The sequence below is a fragment of the Nycticebus coucang genome, chromosome 11, assembly GCF_027406575.1.
Source record: "Nycticebus coucang isolate mNycCou1 chromosome 11, mNycCou1.pri, whole genome shotgun sequence".
NCBI classification, from domain to species: domain Eukaryota; kingdom Metazoa; phylum Chordata; class Mammalia; order Primates; family Lorisidae; genus Nycticebus; species Nycticebus coucang.
In genome coordinates, this window is record NC_069790.1 from 26,978,566 (window position 1) to 27,004,501 (window position 25,936).

The window sequence follows — 25,936 nt, forward strand, 5'->3', positions numbered from 1 at the left end:
CGGGACCAGATGGTTTCACATCAGAATTCTACCAAACTTTTAAAGAGGAATTAGTACCTATATTACTCAAACTGTTCCAAAAGGTAGAAAAAGAAGGAAGACTACCTAACACGTTCTATGAAGCAAACATCACTCTGATCCCCAAACCAGGAAAAGACCCAACAAGAAAAGAAAATTATAGACCAATATCACTAATGAATATAGATGCAAAAATATTCAACAAGATCCTAACAAACAGAATCCAGCAACACATCAAACAAATTATACATCATAACCAAGTTGGTTTTATCCCAGGGTCTCAAGGCTGGTTCAATATACATAAATCTATAAATGTAATCCAGCACATAAACAAATTAAAAAACAAAGACCATACGATTCTCTCAATTGATGCAGAAAAAGCTTTTGATAATATCCAGCATCCCTTCATGATCAAAACACTTAAGAAAATTGGTATAGGAGGGACATTTCTTAAACTGATAGAGACCATCTACAGCAAACCCACAGCCAATATCATATTGAATGGAGTTAAATTGGAATCATTTCCACTCAGATCAGGAACCAGACAAAGCTGCCCATTGTCTCCATTGCTTTTTAACATTGTAATGGAAGTCTTAGCCACCGCAATTAGGGAAGAAAAGGCGATCAAGGGTATCCATATAGGGTCAGAAGAGATCAAACTTTCGCTTTTCACAGATGATATGATTGTATATCTGGAAAACACTAGGGACTCTACTACAAAACTCCTAGAAGTGATCAAGGAATACAGCAGCGTCTCAGGTTACAAAATCAACATTCATAAATCGGTAGCCTTTACATATACCAACAATAGTCAAGTTGAAAAAACAGTTAAGGACTTTATCCCATTCACAGTAGTGCCAAAGAAGATGAAATATTTGGGAATTTATCTAACAAAGGACGTGAAAGATCTCTATAAAGAGAACTATGAAACTCTAAGAAAAGAAATAGCTGAAAATATTAACAAATGGAAAAACATACCATGCTCATGGATGGGAAGAATCAACATTGTTAAAATGTCCATACTACCCAAAGCAATATATAATTTCAATGTAATCCCTATTAAAGCTCCACTGTCATACTTTAAAGATCTTGAAAAAACAATACTTTGTTTTATATGGAATCAGAAAAAAACCTCAAATAGCCAGCCAAGACATTACTCAGAAATAAAAACAAAGCAGGAGGAATTACGCTACCAGACCTCAGACTATACTACAAATCAATAGTGATCAAAACAGCATGGTACTGGCACAAAAACAGAGAAGTAGATGTCTGGAACAGAATAGAGAACCAAGAGATGAATCCAGCTGCTTACTGTTATTTAATCTTTGACAAGCCAATTAAAAACATTCAGTGGGGAAAAGATTCCCTATTTAACAAATGGTGCTGGGTGAACTGGCTGGCAACCTGTAGAAGACTGAAACTGGACCCACACCTCTCACCATTAACTAAGATAGACTCTCACTGGATCAAAGATTTAAACTTAAGACATGAAACTATAAAGATACTAGAGGAGAGTGCAGGGAAAACCCTTGAAGAAATCGGTCTGGGCGAGTATTATATGAGGAGGACCGCCCGGGCAGTTGAAGCAGCTTCAAAAATACACTACTGGGACTTGATCAAACTAAAAAGCTTCTGCACAGCCAAGAACACAGTAAGTAAAGCAAGCAAACAGCCCTCAGAATGTGAAAAGATATTTGCAGGTTATGTCTCCGACAAAGGTTTAATAACCAGAATCCACAGAGAACTCAAACGCACTAGCAAGAATAAAACAAGGGATCCCATCGCAGGCTGGGCAAGGGATTTGAAGAGAAACTTCTCTGAAGAAGACAGGCGTGTGGCCTTCAGACATATGAAAAAATGCTCATCATCTTTAATCATCAGAGAAATGCAAATCAAAACTACTTTGAGATACCATCTAACTCCAGTGAGACTAGCCTATATCACAAAATCCCAAGACCAGAGATGTTGGCGCGGATGTGGAGAAAAGGGAACACTTTTGCACTGCTGGTGGGAATGCAAATTAATACATTCCTTTTGGAAAGAGATATGGAGAACACTTAGAGATCTAAAAATAGATCTGCCATTCAATCCTGTAATCCCCCTACTGGGCATATACCCAGAAGACCAAAAATCACATCATAACAAAGATATTTGTACCAGAATGTTTATTGCAGCCCAATTCATAATTGCTAAGTCATGGAAGAAGTCCAAGTGCCCATCGATCCACGAATGGATTAATAAATTGTGGTATATGTACACCATGGAACATTATGCAGCCTTAAAGAAAGATGGAGACTTTACCTCTTTCATGTTTACATGGATGGAGCTGGAACATATTCTTCTTAGTAAAGTATCTCAAGAATGGAAGAAAAAGTACCCAATGTACTCAGCCCTACTATGAAACTAATTTAGGGTTTTCACATGAAAGCTATAACCCAGTTACAACCTAAGAATAGGGGGAAGGGGGAAAGGGAGGGGAGGGAGGGCGGGAGGTAGATAGAGGGAAGGGGATTGGTGGGATTACACCAGCGGCGCATCTTACAAGGGTATATGTGAAACTTGGTAAACGGTCTGTGAAGCTAGTGAATGATGCCCCATGAATATATCAATGTACACAGCTATGATTTAATAAAAAAAAAAAGAAAGAAAAACTCAACACATTACAGTAATTATTTTTTAATTCCACAAAGAAAAAAATATTAAAAACAACATTGTTGACAATTACTTACAGACACACACATATGCATTTATGTGTATGTTTGTAATGCACAGAAAAATCGGTTAGAATGGGTAGACAAAACAAGGACCACAGAACTAAGGATGGCTTTTACATTTTTAAAGAGTTGTAAAAAAAACAACAATAAGGATATGAGACAGAAGCCATATGTGGTCCACAGATGAAAAAAATGTATCATTTATAGAAAATGTTCACCAATCCTCAATATAGAGAAGAGATACGAAACACTTTCGGGAGTGGCATGCAATTGGAAATTTCACTTTCTACATAATATTCTTCAGAATTATTTTTTCCTTTTGTTTTATAAAAAGTAATCATTATTTTATTATAATTAATTTTTACTTTATTTTTTTTTTTTGAGACAGAGTCTCACTATGTCACCCTTGGTAGAGTACTGTAGCATCACAGCTTACATCAACCTCAAACTCTTAGGCTTAAGCGATTCTTTTGCCTCAGCCTCCAGAGTAGCTGGGACTACAGGTGCCCAGCTAGTTTTCTATTTTTAGTAGAGACAAGGTCTTGTTTTGCTCAGGCTGGTCTTGAGAGCTCAAGTGACCCTCCCACTTTGTCTTCCAGAGTGCTAGGATTATAGGCTTTAGCCACCATGCTGGGCAAATTTTTATTTTTAATTAAAAAAATGCATCCATAAAAAGAAAATCACTTGAATAAGTAAAAACTAAATAAGGGAATGACTTTTAAAATGCTCTCATCCCCCTTGTTTTAGATGCCACCTTTACCACTGCCACTAATATAGAAAGAACTTCTTATATCCAAATGCCTTTCATTCCTAAGTTTCAGTACTGATGTTCATGCTGGGGGTAGGGGGAATTAGGAAGATACCTGGAGATCTTCTCTGAGTTTTTATTAAATACACAGAATTTAAGGAAGACAAATACACAGTAGTTCTTAAAAAGAGATCAGAATACACTAATATATCCCCCAAATCTACCAAACAGCTCTTAAGCTCAGAGTACTATGACTTTGTTTCATCTTTCCAAAGATGAGCTGGCTAGGTTGCCCAAGCTGACTTTGAAATCCTGAGCTCAAATGATCCTCCCTCCTCAGTCTCCTGAGCAGCTGGGACTTATTGGTATGTGCCACCACATGGGGCTTAAGAGCACTATGACTTCCTTTACTCAACCCCAGCACCACTTCCTACTTTTGCTGGGATCCTTATCAAGAAGAGGCTGCTCAGAGAAGTAGAGGCCACCTTAGCTCCACCTGAGGATACTACCAGTGACACTGCCCACCCAGCAACATATTTGTCAGCACTGCCCCATCATCAACCTTCTGTCTCCATCTTTCCCTCTCAAGAAGTCTACCAAAGGATTCCTAGGACACAAAAAGTAACCCTCCCCTTACAAGAAAGCAGAGGGCAACTGCTTTTTGCATTTTGCTTGGGAAAACATCTTTTTTCTTTGTTCTATCCTGACATAAGTACCCAATAGTCAATTTTGATATTCATGCTTCTAAGTTAACAATGTGAAAAACACACAGCAAATATAACTCCATTCTACTTACATAGGATGTTTTAGATTCTGCATCCCAGCAGTCACAGGCATAATGGGCCATCTCATTCTCCATGTGCTGTCGGAAGCGGAGTTTATCTGGAGATACTCCAACCTTCACGAGGTAGAGGTAGATGCGGCCAATGAAATAGCCTAATACTGAGTTGTTAATCACACCCTAAACGAATGAATGAATAAATTAAATAAAGCAAGCAAGTGTGTGTAGAGGAAGGAAACGAAACACACATTACTACTTTTGAGTAGTACCATTTTCCGTAATTGTTCTGTTTCAGAATAATTTCAAATACCCAGAATGTGATCTTGGTTATCTTCAAAGGGGTTAACATCACATTAACAAGGTGACAACGGAGTTTTAAAAAAATCTGTCCAACACATTTAACTGAGTTAAGAAAAATTCAGCCCAATGTCTCATACTTTCTAAATGTACAGTAAATAAATATAAATGTACAATACTAAAAACAATATTCATAATAATGATCCTAAAAAATGGTAGTTTTTTGTTTTTTTTGAGACAGCGACTCACTATGTCAGTAGAGTGCTATGGCATTACAGCTCACAGCAACCTCAAACTCTTGGGCTTAAGTGATTCTCTTGCCTCAGCCTCCCAAGTAGCTGGGACTACAGGCGCCTGCCACAACGCCTGGCTTTTTTGTTTTTTTTTTTGGTTGTAGTTGTCATTGTTTGGCAGGGCTAGGTTGGACTCAAACCCTCCAGCTGCTGTGTACGTGGCTGGCGCCCTAGCCACTGAGTTACAGGTTCCAAGCCAATATATTCCCTTTTGAATTAACAAAGTAATAAGATATGTTGAGGGGATTTTAATGCATTCTTATCTATTAAAAATTGTGAATTCCATTTAATATGTGTAATCTTACCATTTTAGTACTAGGAGGATCTCAGTACCATATAACCCCATCTCCCACTGACTACAAGGGTCTTCTCTGCAAAATAGCTAACAAGTTATTAACTAGCCTCTCCTGGAATATTTTCAGGGCCAGGAAGCTCATTCCTCCCCAAGGCAACTCATTTCACTATTGGACAACAGCTACTGTTAAGACATTTGTCACCCACTCGCTCATTTCTCCAAGCAAATATAGAAATTCTGTTATATACAAGGCCTTATCCCAAGCGCTATGGGTAATACAAAAGAGTCTAAAATCCAGAGTGACTGGTTTCTGTAGTACACATTATTAAAAGTCAGATCAGTGAGGCAGGGTTCAAACCAAGATCTGTTTTCCAACTGCTCTGCTAAACCTTTTTTCTCCTATTAGCCCCAATAGCTCAGAAATTAGTATGTTCAAGTGATTTTCTCTCACTGTAATAATACTGTATAATAAATTCTTTGTAAAAACGAGTACTATATAAAAAGTGAAATGACTACCAAAATAAAACATTTTGTCATCCAGTGACTGAACAGGTACAATCTAAATAAAGTTTCCTCCAGAATCTTACCTGCTCAACAGCATCGCCTAGGCGCATTTTCCGAGCAGACTGTCCGCTGACCTGGGCTTTAGCTGAATACAAATATAGGTGAAGATCTGCCACATTCTGGAACTTGGGATGGTCCTTCTCACTGGGATCTACAAAGTGCTCAATTTCTGCCATTGTGAATTCTCTGAAAACAAAAATCTAAGAGATAAGATCTGCATGTTTAAACATAAAAAAACAATAAACTATTTTTAACTGCGTTCTACGATGGTAAAAGCCTCATACTACAGCAATCTCTTTCCCTAAAAAGAAAGTTGGTTTAATAAAGGGATGGCCAAAAAAAAACCTTTGAATTATGTTTATCTGTTATTTTTATTTTTTGATATGTGATATTTATACGTATGTACAGGGTACATGTGAAGGTTATTACTTTTAAACACATTAATGAAAACTATTACTCACTATTTCTAGTAAGTACTATCAAACTTCTTTCAAATATTACTTCCTTCTAGCCACATTCAAAAAGGTTATTTTTAATAGGAATAATTTTTAAAAAGCAGATTAATCATTTTTAGAATTAAGATAATTAATGTAAGCAAATGTCACATACAAAATAAGAAATGAGATACTGAATAGCATCATCCAAATGAAATAATCTTCCTTAAATCATTAGCAAGTCTTTATAAGTATACATTAAATGAAGCTCTCGATATTTACTTTGCAAAGAATGGGAAATTAAAAGGGAATTAAAATGATTCTCTAGTTTTTATAGCAGTTTGATTTCTTCTTTTTTTACTGCTATGAGTAAAGAAATGACTGATAATGGTACCATACAGTTAGTTTCTTTAGAGCAAGAGCTTCTTAAGTAAAGTGTTATTCAAAGCAAAGGACATAAGGCATGAATTGAACAAGCTAACATCAAGCTAATTACATAATGATGAAATAAATATGCACATAGGAATGGTTTCCCAAATAGATTTCTCTGAATGTCAATTTAGTAGCTGTTAGAGGGAAACATTTAAGTTAATTTTATGAGTAAAAATCAAATCTCTCGGGTGGCACCTGTGGCTCAGTCGATAAGGCGCCGGCCCCATATACCGAGGGTGGCGGGTTCAAACCCGGCCCCGGCCAAACTGCAACCAAAAAATAGCCAGGCGTTGTGGCGGGCGCCTGTAGTCCCAGCCACTCGGGAGGCTGAGGCAAGAGAATCGCTTAGGCCCAGGAGTTGGAGGTTGCTGTGAGCTGGGTGAGGCCACGGCACTCTACCGAGGGCCATAAAGTGAGACTCTGTCTCTACAAAAAAAAAAAAAAAAAAAATCAAATCTCTCTTCTTTAAAAAAAAAAACAAAACACATTTACTGATGCAATTTTGATTATCTCAGATGTTTTAGATGTAAATTGCTTACATGGGGCCTAAAAATATATAAAATACATTGCAGAAGAGCTTTCATTTTTTAATTTTATTTTTTAATGGTATATTGTATTTGGTCCTATATCACCTATGTTTTAATTGTCGTTCAACAACTATCCAGTATCTTTTGTGTCCATAGAAATGTGAAAGTGACAAACAAACTTGGTGTTTGTCCTCACATGGCTTATAATGGGGTTGACGGCAACTGAACATCTACCATGTGGGGCAGATAAATTAAGGGCCTGTCTAAAATCCCCCAAAAAGCTGCTACCAAAAACGTTCCATCTGTTCTGCCAAAATTGGAGCATGGCAACTATAGTTAGTAATAATGCACTGTATACTTGAAATGTGCTAAAAGAATATAGGATCTTAAGTATTCTCACCACCAAAAAAGGGAGTAACTATGTGAGATGATTATGTTAATTAGCTTGACTTTTGCACTCATTTCACAAAGTACATCCCTCAATATATCATGTCATATACCTTGAATACATCCAATTTTTACTTGTCAATTTTACCTCAATAAAGCTTGGGGTAAAAAAGTAATCTCAGCTCATAGACAAAAGGCAGCATACAACATTAACACTGATTTCATCAGCTCTGTCTCTTGTCTTTGAGTTCAGAGACTATACCTGAACTGTGAAGAACTGAAATACACACAGACCAGAAAAGACAGAACCAGCTAATCAAAATTAAGTAAAAACAAAACAAAAAACTTCACATGAACAATCTAATGCCCCTAACCTAAACAAAAGGAAATACAGGTATAGAAAAACTAATCACATGGTAACTGTCATCAGGAAGAATCCTAATACTGAATGAATAATCCAAAAAAAAAAAAAAAAAATGAATAATCCTAGTCTGAGCACGAGGATGTGGACTCATGGAAGAATGTGTGGCTAGCCAAAATCCAGACCACACACTTCAAAGTTAAAATGAACAAGGAACAAACTCAAAAAAATCCCAGGATCTTTCTACCAGTTAACCTCTGGGATCACTCCTCAGTTCCGAACTGGTTTTCATACTTATCACTTTTTATTTCACAGGCCTCAGTTGCTGCCTTACTTCTTAGTCCTTTATAATCTTCCCATAGCTACAGTACTTTATATACATCCTCCCTAAAACGCTACCTTTAGGGCGGCACCTGTGGCTCAGTAAGTAGGGCATCAGCCCCACATACCGAGGATGGAGGGTTCAAAGCTGGCCCTGGCCAAACTGCAACAAAAAATAGCCGGGCGTTGTGGCGGACACCTGTGGTCCCAGCTACTCGGGAGGCTGAGACAAGAGAATTGCCTAAGCCCAAAAGCTGGAGGTTGCTGTGAGCTATGACACCACAGCACTCTACGGAGGGCGACAAAGTGAGACTCTGTCTCTAAAATAAATAAATAAATAAATAAAACACCAGCTTTAGACAAAGTCAGTCTCACACAGCATCCTCCATATTGGGAAAGCATGTTTGCTAGATAACACTGGAAAAGGGAACACCAAAAACAAAAAAACCCAGGCACCTGGAGATAAATTCAAATCAGACAGATTTTCATTGTTATAATACCTGGTTAAAATTTCTTCCTACATGAAAGCCCAGAAGGGTCCTTCTCATCCCCTTTCCCTAAGTTGTTCACATTCTTTCCTCCATGAAGTGTGTCCCATAAACCTGAAGGGACTATAGGCCTGAAGACACTCATTGGTCAGAATGCAGAGGCATCTCCTCACAGAGGACATGAAGGGTACTAACAAGAGTAGGCAGGTGCTTTAATCCAGAGTCAGTGGCTGGAATATGTTATGACTGAAGTCTACAATTACAGTGAGTAAGAAGAGAAGAGAAGAAATGGGTGGGGCTCTGGAGTTGGAAAACCATTTCTGGAGACTAAGAAAGTTAAGTTAAGGTATTTAGCTACACATCCTATTTTCAACATAGAATATATTACTCTAGGGCAGCACCTATGGCTCAACGGAGTAGAGTGCCAGCCCCACATGCCAGAGGTGGTGGGTTCAAACCCAGGCCGGCCAAAAACTGCAAAAAAAGAATATATTAAGGTAAGAGATGTTATCAGGATGAAAATATATACAAATCACAAAAAGTTTAACTCATAAGCAGTTAGTTATAATAAGTTTCTAAAGAAAAGCAGAACTAAACTGTATCAGTATGTCTTCCCACACACTCCTAGGCACACTGGACAAAAGCAGGCTATTGGAATATCAGAATAGAGGCAAGGCAGTGTTTGAACTAGAGTACAGAGTTAAATGGAGATAAGCCTGATAGCTGGCCTTTCTCACACTGGCCCCTAGAAAACTAGAGGTTGTATCCAGGATAGGGTATCAGCAGGTTACTGAAATACCCTCAACCCAACCCCAGCAATGCTGTCTGCCCTGTACACCAAGAACAAGCCTCCTTTTAAAATCATCTCCTCATGCTCATCCATTCCTGCACTTACATACACCACCATTATCAGAACTGCCTTGGTTTAGACAATCAAGATCTCACTATCCTCAAAATGTATGATGAAGAAGGGAAAAATAATTTTGGAGCAAGTGAAAAACTTAAGCTATTTTCTACCCTCCTTCCTTTACCCTCAAAACTGCCTATCATCCTAGAAAGTACACTTAGAGACTACAAAAAAAAGACTAAAACATGTCTTTTGGAGAATATAATAATAAATCCATAATCAGGATGCCAAAGTAGAATTATTTCAAAACAGCAAGCTTTCATTTCCAGTTCAAAGTCAAAGTCATTCATTAATTTATAAGAGTAACATGGGTAGTACCTGACTCTGATCAGTCCAGATCGAGGGGAGATCTCATTTCTAAAAGAATTTCCAATCTGGGCAGCAGCAAAAGGCAACTTTCCTTGGTTGAATTCTAAAAGTCGTTTGAAATTCAGGAAAATACCCTGTGCAGTTTCTGGTCTCAAGTACCTACAAATTTAAGTAAATAAATACATTATAAAGAAAATGTTACGTTTTCCAACAATCTTAAAATTCTAGATACAAATCTGAACAGTCTTAAATAAACCATTTCACAACAAAGTTGGGCAGGCTTAAAATGAAGATTTAGAAATATTTTCCTTTTTTTTTTTTTTTTTTATTGTTGGGGATTCATTGAGGGTACAATAAGCCAGGTTACACTGATTGCATTTGTTAGGTAAAGTCCCTCTTGCAATCATGTCTTGCCCCTAGAAGGTAGCAAACATTTTCATAGCAATTATTAAAAAACATATTAAGTAACTGATACGGCAATCATGTAGTTAGCAACACCATTTCATTTAACTACACCAGGGGGTCAAAACACCACCTCTCAAAAAGCAGAAATAAAAATAAATCTTAAAACACTACTTCAGCGTGGCATGGTGGCTCAGGCCTATAATCCTAGCACTATGGGAAGCTGAGGTGGGAGGATCACTTGAACTCAGTCCGAGATTAGCCTGAGCAAGAACAAGACCCTACCCCTACTAAAAATAAAAATATTAGCCAGGTGTGGCCATGCACTCCTGTAGTCCCAGCTACTTGGGAGGCTGAGGCAGGAGAATCACTGGAGCCTACGAGTTTGGGGTTGTTGTGTGCTGTGCTGAGGACATGGCACTTCAGCCCAGGCAAAAGCAAGACTGTCTCAAAAAACAAAAAATCCAGGGCGCCGGCCCCATATACCGAGGGTAGAGGGTTCAAACCCAGCCCCGGCCAAACTGCAACAAAAAAATAGCCGGGTGTTGTGGCGGGCGCCTGTAGTCCCAGCTACTCGGAGGCTGAGGCAGGAGAATCGCCTAAGCCCAGGAGTTGGAGGTTGCTGTGAGCTGTGTGACGCCACGGCACTCTACCGAGGGCAGTAAAATGAAACTCTGTCTCTACAAAAAAAAAAAAAAAATCCCACTTCTCTCATAGTGCCCCTAAAACCTATGATGTCTTCTTGAATAACCATTTACATAAAGGCAGACGACAATTTTAGATTGTTCTGAAAATAAGATCCATTCCTAAGTTAACTTCTTTTAACCCACATATCAAAATATAACTATGGGGCTAAAAACAAGTTAGCATGGGGTAACATTTAACATTAGTGTTCACTTACTACTAACAGTCACCCTACTAAGCCAGGCAATTTTCAAGGTTTTTCATATCATTTTTTTCCTCTGTAGCATTTTATATTTTCAGCCAAAGGTTTTTGCATTTCTCTGTAGTTTACAGATGCAGTCAAGCAAATACACTATTAGAACCATCACCCTCTCTTCAATTCAAAGAAAATATTCTGTGCAAAACATCCACTAAGAAAGTGTACCCAGTGGCCTAATTCAAAATAAATATTTTATCAAAATAACTTTACAAGGAAGGAACCCTAAATTGTTTACCCTCTTCTCACTAACAGACCAATTTTTTTGTTTTTTTGAGACAGTTTTAATCGGTAGAGTGCTGTGGCCTCACAGCTCATAATAACCTCAAACTCTTGGGTTTAAGAGATTCTCTTGCCTCAGCCTCCCAAGTACCTGGGACTACAGGAACCTGCCGCAACGCCAGGCTATTTTTAGAGATGAGGTCTTGCTCTGGCTCAGGATGGTTTCAACTTGTGAGCTGAGACAAGCTTTCATTTTGACCCACCTCGGCCTCCCAGAGCTAGGATTACAGGCGTGAGCCACTGCATCCAGCCTCAATTCTTTTCGTTTTTGTGGTCTTTTCTAGATTTCATCCAAATGTGAGCATAGCTACAGTTAATATGTATATTTATAAGTAGTATGTATAAAATTATATATTACTTCTTTCACTTATTTTATACTTTGCCATTTTCTAAGCAATTGTAATGATATCTCATATTTAACAGTGGCAGATTATTATACTAAACTTTACCATAATTGTTCAACCATCTTCAAGTATTGGATAAATAGGTTGTTCCTACTTATTTTTGAGAAGGAGTCTTACTCTATCACCTGGGTTAGGATGCAGTGGCATTATGATAGTTCACTGCAACTTCAAATTCCTGGTCTCAAGTGATTCTCCTCCCTCAGCCTCCCAAGTAGCTGAGACTGCAGGTGCATGCACAATGCCCAGCTAATTTTTCTGTTTTTAGTAGAGATGGAGTCTCATTCTTGCTTAGGCTGGTCTTGAACTGTTGACCTCAGGTGACTCTCCCAGCTCAGCCTCTTAAGAGTATTAAGGAAGACAGGCATGAGCCTCTGCGCCTGGCCCATACCTACTTTTATATACCTCTCATATGTATAGTTTTCTTTCATTTTGAATTATTTCCTTAGACAAATTTCCAGGAACACACTGCTTGAGTCACAGGCTATGTCTCATTTTATGACTCTTTGCATGTATTACCAAAATGAAAGGCATTTATCATTGGCCTTTTTACACAAAATATTTCAAATCAATGTGATGTCTAATTAAAATAATTAATTATTTGTGGCGGGCGCCTGTAGTCCCAGCTACTCGGGAGGCTGAGGCCACGGCACTCTACCGAGGGCCATAAAGTGAAACTCTGTGTCTCTACAAAAAAATAATAATAATAATAATAATTAATTGTGACACATTTTGTCACAATTAGTTTTTATTACTCTTTAGTTTCTACTCTAGGAAACATGATCTATCTAGCTTAATCTAGCAAAAACCTATCCTTTTCCCCTAAAATGAGACCATCAGAAAAATATCTAAAACTATGAAATGAACACTGGCTAAGTCCATTAATAATGACAAGGAATCTGGAGATACAGATTCCAATTGTGGATCATACTATAAACTATCTAGGTTTTCTTTATCTGTGAAAACCATATCAACAGGCTGCACTTTTCAATCAACAGGCTACACTTACACTATACAATATGGTAGGCCACTAGTCACATGTCTATTTAAATTTAAAATTCATTAAGTAAAATGAAATAAACTATAAAATTTAGTTCCTTAAAAGCACTAGCCCCAGGCTCGGCACCTGTAGCTCAACGGCTAGGGCGCCAGCCACATACACTGGAGCTGGTGGGTTTGAATCCTGCCAAGGCCTGCCAAACAACAATGACAACTCAAACCAGAAAACAGCCAGGTGTTGTGATGGGCGCCTCTAGTCCCAGCTACTTGGGAGGCTGAGGCAAAAGAATTACTTAAGCCCAAGAGCTTGAGGTTGCTATGAGCTGTGACACCACAGCAATCTACCTAGGGCAATATAGTGAGACTCTGTCTTAAAAACAAACAAACAAACAAAAAAAAAACACTAGCCCCATTCTGAGTACTCAATAACCATATGTGGCTAGTGGCTAACCACAATGGACAGCAGAGAATACTGCACATTACCACCACTTCAGAAAGTTTTCTCAGAACATACTGTCTCAGACTAAATCGTTTCTAAACTATCCATTAGCAAAAAGTTCAAAATCATTTTTTTGTTGTTGTTGTTGCAATTTGGCTGGGGCCGGGTTTGAACCCGCCACCCTCGGTATATGGGGCCGGCACCCTACTCACTGAGCCACAGGAGCCACCTTCAAAATCATTTTTTAATAGTCCCTTCTGTCCTATGTAGCTGCAACTAGAAGATCCAATGATCACAGAGTTTTATATTCTTTTTATGACCAAAAAAATACACTAAAAAAGACTATTATATTCAGAAAGAATAAGAATAAAATAAATTTTAAGAATAATTCCATCATTTCTCCTTTAATATATTCATCTGTACTTTCTGTATATCACTTTTCAAAGTTTTTCCTTCATAGCACTGATAATTACCTTTTATTAAACACAATTTTGACAACTTCATTACATAAATAGATAAACAATGAGTGACACATACCCAGGCATGTTTCCTCCAGGCCCAATGTACGTCTTGAACATTAAATTAAAAGATACTGGAGGGGAAAGATCATTTCCAGTAATGGGGGATTTTACATTATAGTTCACAAAAAGATCCCCAAGTTCTTGTTGTCCATAGTTATCAAGCTAAGGAATGTAACAAGAAAATAATTAGTGTAAAAGACTGAGAAAAAACAAAGCATAAGATAAAAGTATTACATTTAACCCCACTCATCCAATGTTACAATTCACACAAAATTCAATATAACACAATTAAAATAACCTTCAGGATATCCACAGTAAAACCATAACCAGTTTATACACTCTCCATTCACTAACAGAGATGTGGGACTTTTTTCTGGGACTGACCTACAACTCACGTGTTCACCATTTTACAACAAAATATAAAGCAGAATACATTGTTTTCAATTATAATAGTTATTGATTGGCAAGAATCTGCAATTATATAAAGAAGTTCTCAAGGATGAATTGTATCACTCTGAACAAATTTAAAAGTCAAGTGTATTTCCTTCTTTAGTGATTATATGCGCATGTAACTTTTCTTTTCCACAAAATACTAAGCTCCTTCAAGATAAAAGCTGTGTCTTACTCATTTCTGCTTTTTCCAATGGATTACGCATTCTATACATTGATTATCAATGCCAAATCCTATAAAATTATAGGAACTTCTAAAACTTCTAATTCAAGAATTTTAAATGACTATGACAAACCATGTAATACTAAGCAATATTTCTAAGGTTAGAAAGACCTAGGTATACTCTCCCAATTCTGGGTCATGTGACTAACGGTTTAAGTTCTTACCTAATGTCTCTGAGCCTTGCCTATCTGCAATGCAAGGATAAGAGAATCTACCTTACTTGAAGGGCTACTATGAAGGTTAAACAAAATACATGAAGTACTTAGCACGGTAGTACCTAGTCAATAAAGGGTGACCATTACAATTTATACTTGCTCCCCTCATAAATTCAATGGCATCTCCACCCCACAGAAACTAACCACCTATTCTACACTTGAATGAGCAATTTAAAATATTACATTTCCTAGGCTCTATTTCCACAGAATTTTTAGAAGAAACTCACAAAATACAGCATTGCCCAGGAAGTGGGATCAATGAGGAAACTGTTGCAGTGACCTTCAAGATATGAGTACCATAAGTATAAGCCTGTCTACCTATTTGAGGAAAAAGTCAGAAAGCCTGTAAAACATCTCTATTTCTCAGATAATTCAAGATAACATAGTCCTTTTCAATAAAAGAAATCAGTAAGAGAAAGATTCTAACAATACAGATAGGAATCAAAACCTCAATGGAAGGAAATCTAGCAACGTCTAACAAAATTACATTTGCATTTTTAAAAATGGTTTAGTTCTTTGAGTGCGTAACAGTAGAACAGGGGAAGGGAGGAAGAGGCAGGCCAGAAACTCATGCATTTCTGCAGAATACTAGGAAAGCAACTAATTGAAAACATTTAAAAGACAAGTAGAGGGTGGATCAAACACTTTCAAATAGTTTCTCAAGGAAGGTTTTCCATAAAGACATATTTTAGCTAATAAACAAAAAAAGAGTAACACAATGACAAAATCACTGTTCTGAAATCTCTAAACAAGCAATGGATCCACACAATGGACATCAAGGGCTGCAGTTCACAGAAGAGCTACGTACCTCCTGACAGAAGAACATAACACCACTTCCTAAGTGTCTTGCCAAAAATATCTGGTCAAGCCTCTAAATCTAATACAGACACAGATGGACTTGTTCAACATTATTAAATTGACTAATTACATTTTCATAGTAACGTAATTACTGAAAAATGAACCAGTCACAAAATATGGGTTTTATCTGGATACCAATTCAAATGAAAAAACTAGAAACATTTGAAGAAAGCCAGGAAAATGTGAACTCTGACTAAATATCTGATGATATTAACAGTATTAATATTTCCCAAGGTAAGCACTGAGTTCTATTTTTGAAGGATCTGTATCTTGCAGAAATATATAATGAAGCATTTACAGATGTAATAGAACAATGTTCTATTTGATCTGCATCAAAAAAATTCAGGGGAAGAAGTCACGGAAATCAGTGGGAAATAGATTTTTAAAAATTTAAAATGATTGGTAACACTTAAATAGGGTGATGGTGTTTACTGTGGTAAATCCAGATACAGGTCAGCAAAAAAGGACAGAAAAGAGAAACAAGAGAATTAATTCTGAGTTATTAAATCCACATAATAGAAGTAAGGCTCTTCCTACCACAGAGGGTAAGTCATATTTCATAAAGCCAAAAAGGAGTCAGGCACTAACAGGTACAGAAAACATTCAGCCAGCAGATGGGCTTTCTGCCAGTCAACCACCTGGCCATCTCTGAGTACCCTACTTTTTCCCATAGGTCCCTTACTTTCACTGAGGATTATACTGACAGCTATGTATATTATATACACCTGATATGGCAAATCAAAATATAGGCTGCTCTCCTAGAACACAGTTCTGAAATGAAACATAAGTCCTGCTTTCTAACTGTAAATTGTGACTTATCAAAAAACTACTTACTTTCCAATTCTGACAAATGGAAATGAATTAAACTTTAGGATAAAAATATTCACAGAAATACACACAAAAAAACTTAGTAAATCTGAACAGAAAACAGAAGAATTTAGAGATAAGTGAAGGGATTTTTTCTTTGCCTCTTTTTAATAAAGGCCATGCCTTTGGAAAAGGATGAAAATGAGGTGAATGTATGGCTGTAACAATGTCAAAATAACAAGAAACACTTTTCTAAACCATGAGTAATGATATGAAAACAATGAGCTTCAAGCAAGAAATGAAATACTTCACAAGTTTCAAAATACATTAGCAAATGATTCAACACCCAGATTAGAAAGTTTTCAATTTAAAAGAAGGAGAAACTATCTCAACTAATGTTGGAAAGCTACATAACACAGAGAAAAATTAGCATGTTGAAAAAAAAAAAAAGAGGGGCTCAGCACCCATAGGACAGTGTATGACACCAGCCACATACATCTAGGGTGGTGGGTTCAAACCCAGCCCGGGCCAGCTAAACACCAATGTCAACTGCAACAAAAAATAGCCGGGTGTTGTGGCAGGTGCCTGTAGTCCCAGCTACTTGGGAGGCTGAGGCAAGAGAATCGCCTAAGCCCAAGAGTTTGAGGTTACTGTGAGCTGTGACATCACAGCACTCTACCAAGGGCGACATTGTGTGACTCTGTCTCAAAAGAAAAAAAAGAGGGCAACAGTGGAAAACTACCTAGCAATTCCCACGAGAAAAAAGCAAAAAGGGAATCTTATATCCAGCATAAAAATATATCTCAATGTAAACATGTATCTTGATGTAAAGAAAATAGGTATAAACATAGTACTGGTTTTTTGTTTTTCACCAAGAAAGTAACTAAAATTAAAGAGGTAAGCCTGAGTGGACCTCACTAATGACACATGGTGTTAGACAAATGTATCCTGCCTAAACAAACAACTGACAGATGAGTTGAGAAACCAGCAACATACACACATGGGCACATCTTCCTAGGGAGATGTATAGTTTCAATTATATTCTTACAATGGTTCGTGACCCCTCAAAAGGATGAATTACTTCTAAAATAGAAGGCATTCCTGCATTTGGTAAAAGGTCAGAATAAATTATCTCTATGGTCTTTTGCCTTCCCTAAAACTTTAGGTCTATAGGAAAAATGGGAAAATCAAGGGCAGAAAAGCCAGCACCTGTTCATCAAGTTTTAAGAATAATAGCATACAGTCAGGGACAGTCCAACCAGAGGCAGATCAAGCAGCCAACAAAACAAGGCTCATAAAGATATCTGCTCCAAAATCTCCACACCAGCACTGAACGCTGTGCATCGGAAGTTACTCCTCTGGCTTTAGCTATTAAATTCAGAAAGCTGGTTTCCAAGGAGAGACAAATTTAATGGCTATTTACACCAACTTGTTAGTTCAGGCTGAAATATAAGGTTAGCCAAAAAAAAAACCCAAAAAAGAAAATAAAAATGCAGAAAGAAATGCTATAAGGGACAACAGGTAAACTCTGCTCTTTTACAATTGGGACCAAGGTGTCACCATAATACAGAATTCAACAGTTATCAAATGCTGAAAGGACAACTACCACCGAGGTTTCTCTGATAACACTCTAACGTACTCACCTGGGCTAAGACACTTTCCATCTCTGATTTCTTCTCAGCAGAGCACTTCTTATCAGACATCAATTTCTGTAAATGAGCTAAAAAAAAAACCAATGTTGACATGTGTCAATTTTAATCAACAGGAAAAAGAAGGACAATGCACTTTTTTTTTTTTTAGACACAGTCTCACTATGTCACCCTCAGTAGAGTGCCACGGCACCACAGCTCACAGCAACTTCAAACTCTTGGGCTTAAGTGATTCTCTTGCCTCAGCCTCCCAAGTAGCTAGGACTACAGGCACCCACCACAACGCCACACTATATGCACTTTTTAAAAACATATCTTTGGCCTGATTCTTGTGGCTTTTGTTTAATGTATTTACTTTTTTTTTTTTTTTTTGAGACTGGCTCTCAGTCTGTCTTCCAATCTGCAGTGGTGTGATCGGAGCACACTGCAACCTCCAACTCCAGGGCTCTAATGATTCTCCCACCTCAGTCTCCCAAGTAGCTGAGACTACAGGAGCATGCCACCATGCCTGGCTAATAATTACTAATATATTTTTTTTTTTTTTGTAGAGACAGGGTCTTGCCACATTACTCATGCTGGTCTCAAACTCCTGGCTCAAGAGATCTTCTCACTTCAACCTCCCAAAATGCTGAGATTACAGGTGTGAGCCACCATGCCCAGATGACAATGCCCTTTTGAATTTCAATGTTGGACAATTAAAAAGATAATTCCAAGATGTTCTTCATTTATATAAATCCCAATAGTTGATTTTACAGGGACAGCTGTCCCTAGTCATGATATTGTCTTGATTCTTTTGTTAATTAGAAAAGTCATCTGTATATAACGAATTATTTGTATGTAACTTTTTAAAAAAATAAGAGACTATCTGTATACTTAAGATTTGTGAAATTTACTCTTTGTATGTTATATATCAATAAAACTTCTAATGGAAAATTTTTGAGAAAAATCTTTAATCTAAAACTTTTGCTCTAATTAAACCTACTTGAAGAAAATAAAGAACCATACCTTTTAATAGGTGGTCAGCACGAAAACACTCTCCATTTTTTACATCTTTTACCATGAAGTCAGCAAATTTGTCTACATGGCCAGAGGTCCTAAATTAACAAATACCAAGCCAGTCTGTCATTCTCATACAAATTAATACGTAGCTATTGCCTTATAAAACATACTCCCTTCAATATGTTCATTCAGTTTATATCTATGTCTCTCAAAAGATAGAAGGTCCCATATTTATAGCAATGAGGTATCCATGATAGATTGTAACATATGCCAGAGAAAATTGTTCTTCAAATCTATTCTCACCTTCTTGTGCACTCTTCCATCTCATAGAACCCATGCCTATGCCATTTTTATTAGTGATCTAAGCAGAGGCCAAAATCATTAGGAATTTGACTAGCTAAGAATTTGATAGCTCAGTATAGACACCAAACCATAAGGAAAGAGTTTTTTGCCACTGAAACCTGTATTGACACTGTTCCTATTGGTGGAACAAGTAGCTAAAGTAACAAGTAGCTGATTCTAGGCAGTCCTGATCTACAGAGCCTTCTTCACCAGGAATTCCTCGTCTTCATTGACTGAAATTAAGAAAACCTAAACGACATCAATAGTTAAAATTAGGGCTTTACCAGGAAACACTAAATGAATACTGATGAGATATAAATTGGTAAGAATTCCTCTTTCAGAGGTTTTTTCTTTTTTTTTTTTTGAGATAGAGTCTCACTATATCACCCTCGGTAGAATGTTGTGGCGTCACAACTCACAGCAACCTCCAACTCTTGGGTTTAAGCAATTCTCTTGCTTCAGCCTCCCAAGTGGCTGGGACTACAGACACCCACCACAATGCCCGGATACTTTTTGGTTGTAGTTGTCATTGTTGTTTGGCAGGCCCAGGCTGGGTTCAATCCCGTCAGCTCCCATGTATATGGCTGGCGCCCTAGCCACTGAGCTATAGGCTCTAAGCCTCAGAGTTTTATATTCAAGAAATTCTACCCTACTTTCAATAATGTTGTTAGTAATAATCTTAGTTTTTTCACTGAAATGTCAATACAAATAGTAAAGTACTTAATACACACACCTTTGCTTAGAACTTCTAAGAACTTATACTAAGGAAATAATCAGGGATATACATAAAAATCCATCTATCGAAATGTTCACTACTGGGTAGCGCCTGTGGCTCAGTGAGTAGGGCGCTATATACTGAGGGTGGTGGGTTCGAACCTGGCCCCAGCTAAACTGCAACCACAAAAGAAAAAAAAAAAAAATAGCCAGGCGCTGTGGCTGGTGCCTGTAGTCCCAGCTACTCCAGAGGCTGAGGCAAGAGAATCACCTAAGCCCAAGAGCCAGAGGTTGCTGTGAGCTGTGATACCACAGCACTCTACCGAGGATGACAAAGTGAGACTCTGTCTCTAAAAAAAAAAAATGTTCATTACAGTCAAAAAAAAGAAACACCTTAAATGCCTATAATATGTAACCAACTTAATAACCTGGCAAATCCATAAACAGAATTCTATGCTGTCAATAAAAATGACTGCAATAAATATTTAATGACATGAATAAATGTTCATCTACATTAATTGAAAATATATGGTGTACTACTAACACTGAAATATATAAGAACATAAAAGAAAAAAAGACTGAAAGAATAAACACAACAATTTTAACACAGCTATCTGTGACCAGTAAGTATTAAATATATATTTCTTTGTTTTTCTACTTTCCAGATTTTCTACATGAACATGGGACAGTTCTTTGAAATCGGAAAGTTATTTTAATATGTGTATTAAAGAATTTTCCTTCTCAAGTAGAAACTTACTTTAAAACTAGCTCAGGGGTAAGCATGGTGCAATCTATCTCCAAGATCTGCTCCTCTTGGATAAAGTGCTGCCTCCAGGTCTGAATGATATTGTTCTTCAAAGCACATCCCACTGGCCCAAAGTCATACAGACCACTAACACCTGTAAAATATGAAAGGAATATGTGCATTTTCCCTTGTTACTCCCAACAAATAAAGGCAAGGAGATATAAGACTTCATGTACTCCCCCCAAATGCATTAAAGTCAACAATTCAAATACCTCAATACCAAAGACCCTTACTTCCAGTTAGCTCACAGAGGTAAAATAAAAAAGCTTTTATTCCACTTCCTACTTCCATATTTATAATTTCAAATAGAAATGGCCCAAAACTTAAAAGAAGTTCCCCCACATGTAACAGAATAAAAAAGCAAATTATAGCTTTTTTGCCTAGAAATTATAGGGGCAGCGCCTGTGGCTCAAGGAGTAGGGCGCCGGTCCCATATGGCAGAGGTGGCGGGTTCAAACCCAGCCCCGGCCAAAAACCACAAAAAAAAAAAAAAAAAAAAAAAGAAATTATAAAATAATTTCTCACACTAGTTGATAACAATGACCTAAAATTTCAGCACCCAAATCTCCAATTTATTCTTGGATATTTGAGCCTCAATTTAAACCTTAAGAAGTTAAACATTTAGAGATCTGTGTAGCTAAACTTGAATCAAGTTTCACTGGCAAAGTGCTAAAAGTGTAATGTAATTATCTGTTGACTATGAAGAATATTGTGTGTTTAATCAATGAATTGTGTTTGCCTATATACATTCATACAGCCTTCAGAAAGATGTGATTTATCTACCTATCTATGAAGAATAAGCTAAGAACTCTGTTGTATCCCTGCCCTTGTGTGGAGGGGCACAATACAGTTAGCCAGTACTGCAATGGCCCTCTAATACTCCCAAGTTTCCATTGTATTTTAAAAGAGTATGTAAGTACATAGACATATCAAATGCTTAATACTTGGGGCCCCCAACAATTCCCAATGGAAAAAAGTAGTCTTCAAGAATAAATACAGTGGAGAACAAGAACAGGTATAATACCAAATGGTGACTCTAAACAAATAAACACAAAGTATCTTTTATGTGACCTGATACAATTAGATTTCAACTGGCAATCCAAGTTCTCCATTTAAGAACATATTGAAGTCACTAACAACACAATTGTTCTTTCTATCATTATCTCCCTACCTCCGTACATAGCAAAAGCTTGATCATAGAAAAACCTCCTCTTCAGGGTATCTTCCATTTTTGCTCTATCTACAATGTCATCTTTGGGCTGCAATGCCAGCTCCTGTGAGGGATAAATATAAAGTGTATAATTGGAAGGGTGGGTAGGAAATTGAGCTCTATACCTGGATTTAATTTATTCCTAAGAGGTATTCAAGATAAAATTTATCAAACAGAAAAGATTTTGGTAAGTTAAAATATTAGAAGCCTTTGCTATTGTTTCCCCTTTAAGTAATGCTTGATCTTAGCCAAAAGGCCAAGAAGCAATTCCCCTTTGAATAACAAAAAAGATACTTCTACTTAATTACTTAGGGAAGCATATGATCATTTCTAAGATTATAAGAATAAGCTTACTTAGATGTAAATGATGATAAGCAATATAAGCAAAATCTAAATATTTAATGGATTACTACAGCAAAATGGTAACTTTAAAAGTTGCAAAAACTATAAGTTTGGTGACAGGAGGTTTATTGTCTGAAAGGTTTGGAAGCAGCTATAAGATGGATATAACTTTTCCTTAAAAGAAAAAAAAATCTTTTAAAACAACAAAACCAGGCATAGGAGAATTCATAAAGAAGAGCACAATGCTTTCCAGGGAAGCTCACGTAGCCTACAGAGTCCAGACTTTGGGGACGGTTGGAGCCAAGGGTTAACAAGGCTTATAGGAAAGCTGACATTTTGAGTTACACTTTGAATGATGAGGAACCTGCCATTAGGGAAGGAGAAGGTATTTTGGATAGACATACCAATGGAGCTTATTCTGAAACTTTTCTATGTCCCTCCCACCCAAAATGATTAAATAAAGATAAGCAATCCTGTACCTATTTCTGCTCCTATTTTGCAGTCCCAGGACTCACCTTTGCTTCCAGAATTCTCTTCCGGGCTTTGAGCTCAGCAACTGCTTTGTCTACATCTACTTGGGGAGCTTTATCTTCTTTCAATTTTCGCACCAGATCTCCCTAGCCAACAAAGAGAATTTATATTCAGGATTGAGTTCAGAAGTCAAAAATGTCAGGAATGTGTTTTTAACCTTTAAAAAAATGTCTGTGTAAGAATGACGCAATTCAAATATGAATAATGTAAAAGGTCATTATGAATAAATGAAGACCTCTGACTTCAGCATCTATAATCCAGAAGAACATAAAGACAAATTAACAAATAACTATGCTTTTCTTCAGTGGGGGTTGGGTGAAAAGGAGGTAAGAAAAGCATTGATAAAAAGTAGGAAAGAGCAAGATTTGTACTGGCATCACAGAAGAACCAATTAATAGACTATCCTCTTGCTTACCAAAACAAATAAACAAACAAACTACTCTTAGTTTTCTACCTACTTCTCTGACCTTCTTTACAATCACTACCAACTCATCTTCCTTTGCCCCCTCCCTTTCCTTATTGTTGAGATTTTTCCCTTGCTAATTGTCTGAAGTATTTTATTCACTTCCAACAACATGGACTCCACATTTACAGTAATGTGGTGGAATAGGTAATGTGAGAAAACAAACAGAACACTATCTACATGATATGAGAAATTAAAGTTGATAAATGGACTGAGCCCTTGGACACTCAACAGGATCAATTATTCTCTGGAGGAGCAGACCTTCCACAATGGCCTCGTAGGATTTTCCCAGATTAAGGTTATCAAATAATAAGTGTTTAACTCAAAATTTAAAAACCCATGAGGAAACAAGCCACTCTAAGACTCAGCAGAATTAGAGCCCTGTCACTGCTTTATCAACTAAATTTATGTAATATCATCCCCCTCACATATTGTTAAATGCTTAACATGTTTAAAACAAAGAAGGAATCAAAAATATGAGCAAGAATAAGAAACTACCAAAAACAATCAGGCAGCCTGAAAAAAGCAATATTGATCATGTAGAAATGAATCTCTAAAATTAAAAACACTCCCATTCTAGCAGTTGAAAAAAAAAAAGAAAAGAGGTTAAATAGCAGATCAGACAGCTGAAAAATTACGAGATAGACCTAAAGAGTTATCCAGATTAGCATGCAATTAAAAAATATAAACCGTAAGTAAAAAGACATCCAGAAGAGATGTCTTAGATGAGTCTAATACTCATCCAGCAAGAATATAGGTGAGGAAGCTGCAGAAGAAAAGTCTGAAGCTAGCAGAGATTGGTTCATGAAGATTAAGGAAAGAAGTTGTCTCCATGAACTGAAAGTGCAAGGTAAAACAGCAAGGGCTGATTTGAGACAGAATCTGCTCCTGGTGAAGACACTGTGAACACTGTTGAAATAACAACAAAAGATTTAGAATATTACATAAATTTAGTTGATAAAGCAGAGACAGGGCTTGAAGACTGACTCCAACTTTGAAAGACATTCTACTGTGTGAAGAATGCTATCAAAGGGAATCACACACTACAGAAAAATCTTTCATGAAAGGTCAACCAATGTGGAAAACTTCACATTACAATAAGAAATTATCTTATTTTAAGAAATTGCCACAACTGTCCAGCCTTCAGAAACCATCACCCTGATCAGTCATTAGCATCAGGGCAAGACCCTCCACCAGCAAAAGAACTATAATTCACTGAAGGGTCAGATGATGGTTAGCATTTTTAAGCAATAAAATATTTTTAAATTAAGGCATGTACATTGTTTTTTAGCTAGAATGCCACTGCACACTTAAGAGACTACAATATAATGTTAACATAACTTTTACGTGCACTGGAAAACCAAAAATTCATGTGGCTTGCTTTATTAGGATATTTGCTTTGTTACATATTTACTTTATTGCAGTGTTCTGGAACCAAGCCCACCATATCTTTAAGGCATGCCTCTGGTTATTCCCCTCATTCTGCCATCACATACAAGTATGGTCTTTTATACAAGCAGTTTTTTATTCTATTAAGTTGACCTCTCTAGCTAAAGCAACATCCCCAGTCACCTACCTTCATTTTATCTTCTTCATTATAAAATCTGAGATGACCCTATGAATGCATTTGCTTATATCAAATTAAGACAGGAATTCTGGCACTCAAAAATGTGTTGATGGGTACCACAAACTAATCCTAGCACTGTGCCAAGTACTTACTATGCAATAGATATCACTGGCTTATTCTTTACTCATTTCTCTACCTGTCAGAACACCTATCTCATAAGTGTTCACTAATTGTGCTACTGGGATGAGAAGACTTGAGAGTTTTTCTTCTGAAAAAGTAGTAGTAGTAATAGTCGTAGTAGTTCTTTCTGAATGTCTGAAAGTAGGCAAGTCTTTCTCTTCAATGTCTCCCACATGTACTATGCACAGGCACTCCCATGCACTTCATCTGGTCTCTCTTGGAGCTTCTCAAAGGATACTAGCAATCAAAGCCACAAGTTAACAGGTAGAAAGTATTTAGAATTCATTGTCCAGAATCACCTTTTTGTCTTTTAAGGGTCAAGGAGAAAATTAGGCACACATAGACTCAAGGCTAGCTATTCATACAGAAGTAGTATGAGAGTGAGGATTCCCACTCTGAGTTAAAGCTTCAGTGAAGAAGGGAAATAGTCATATTTATTCAGAATAATGGAATAATTAAAATCATGGTTTATAATGTTCCAGTTCTGAAAACAATTTAAGGTGATCTAGACACAGAATTAAAGTACTTAAGGATTCCTAATTTCTAATTATTTTTCTTCTTTCTTCATCACCCAACTGTATTTTAGGGGGTTTTTTGGTGTGTGTATGTATACTGAATGAAACTGATGTGAAATATCATCAACATCTCTAAATTACCATTACGAAACATCCACTAGAGGCTTAGTTCCTGAATAAATTACCATAATGATATATATTAGAAC

General features: G+C 37.0%; 1 protein-coding gene across 1 annotated transcript in view; it reads right to left on the bottom strand.

Moving 5' to 3' along the window:
• Nucleotides 1-25,936, bottom strand: part of GARS1 (glycyl-tRNA synthetase 1) — a 61,218-nt gene that overhangs the window by 26,063 nt on the left and 9,219 nt on the right. Inside the window, exons 2-10 of the mRNA XM_053554023.1 lie at nt 22,990-23,091; nt 22,094-22,196; nt 20,875-21,016; nt 19,068-19,156; nt 18,057-18,133; nt 13,877-14,022; nt 9,886-10,035; nt 5,734-5,896; nt 4,277-4,441 (exon numbers count right to left, since the gene is read on the bottom strand). Of these exons, the coding sequence (XP_053409998.1) occupies nt 4,277-4,441; nt 5,734-5,896; nt 9,886-10,035; nt 13,877-14,022; nt 18,057-18,133; nt 19,068-19,156; nt 20,875-21,016; nt 22,094-22,196; nt 22,990-23,091 (1,137 nt within the window). The remainder of the gene's footprint in view (nt 1-4,276; nt 4,442-5,733; nt 5,897-9,885; nt 10,036-13,876; nt 14,023-18,056; nt 18,134-19,067; nt 19,157-20,874; nt 21,017-22,093; nt 22,197-22,989; nt 23,092-25,936) is intronic.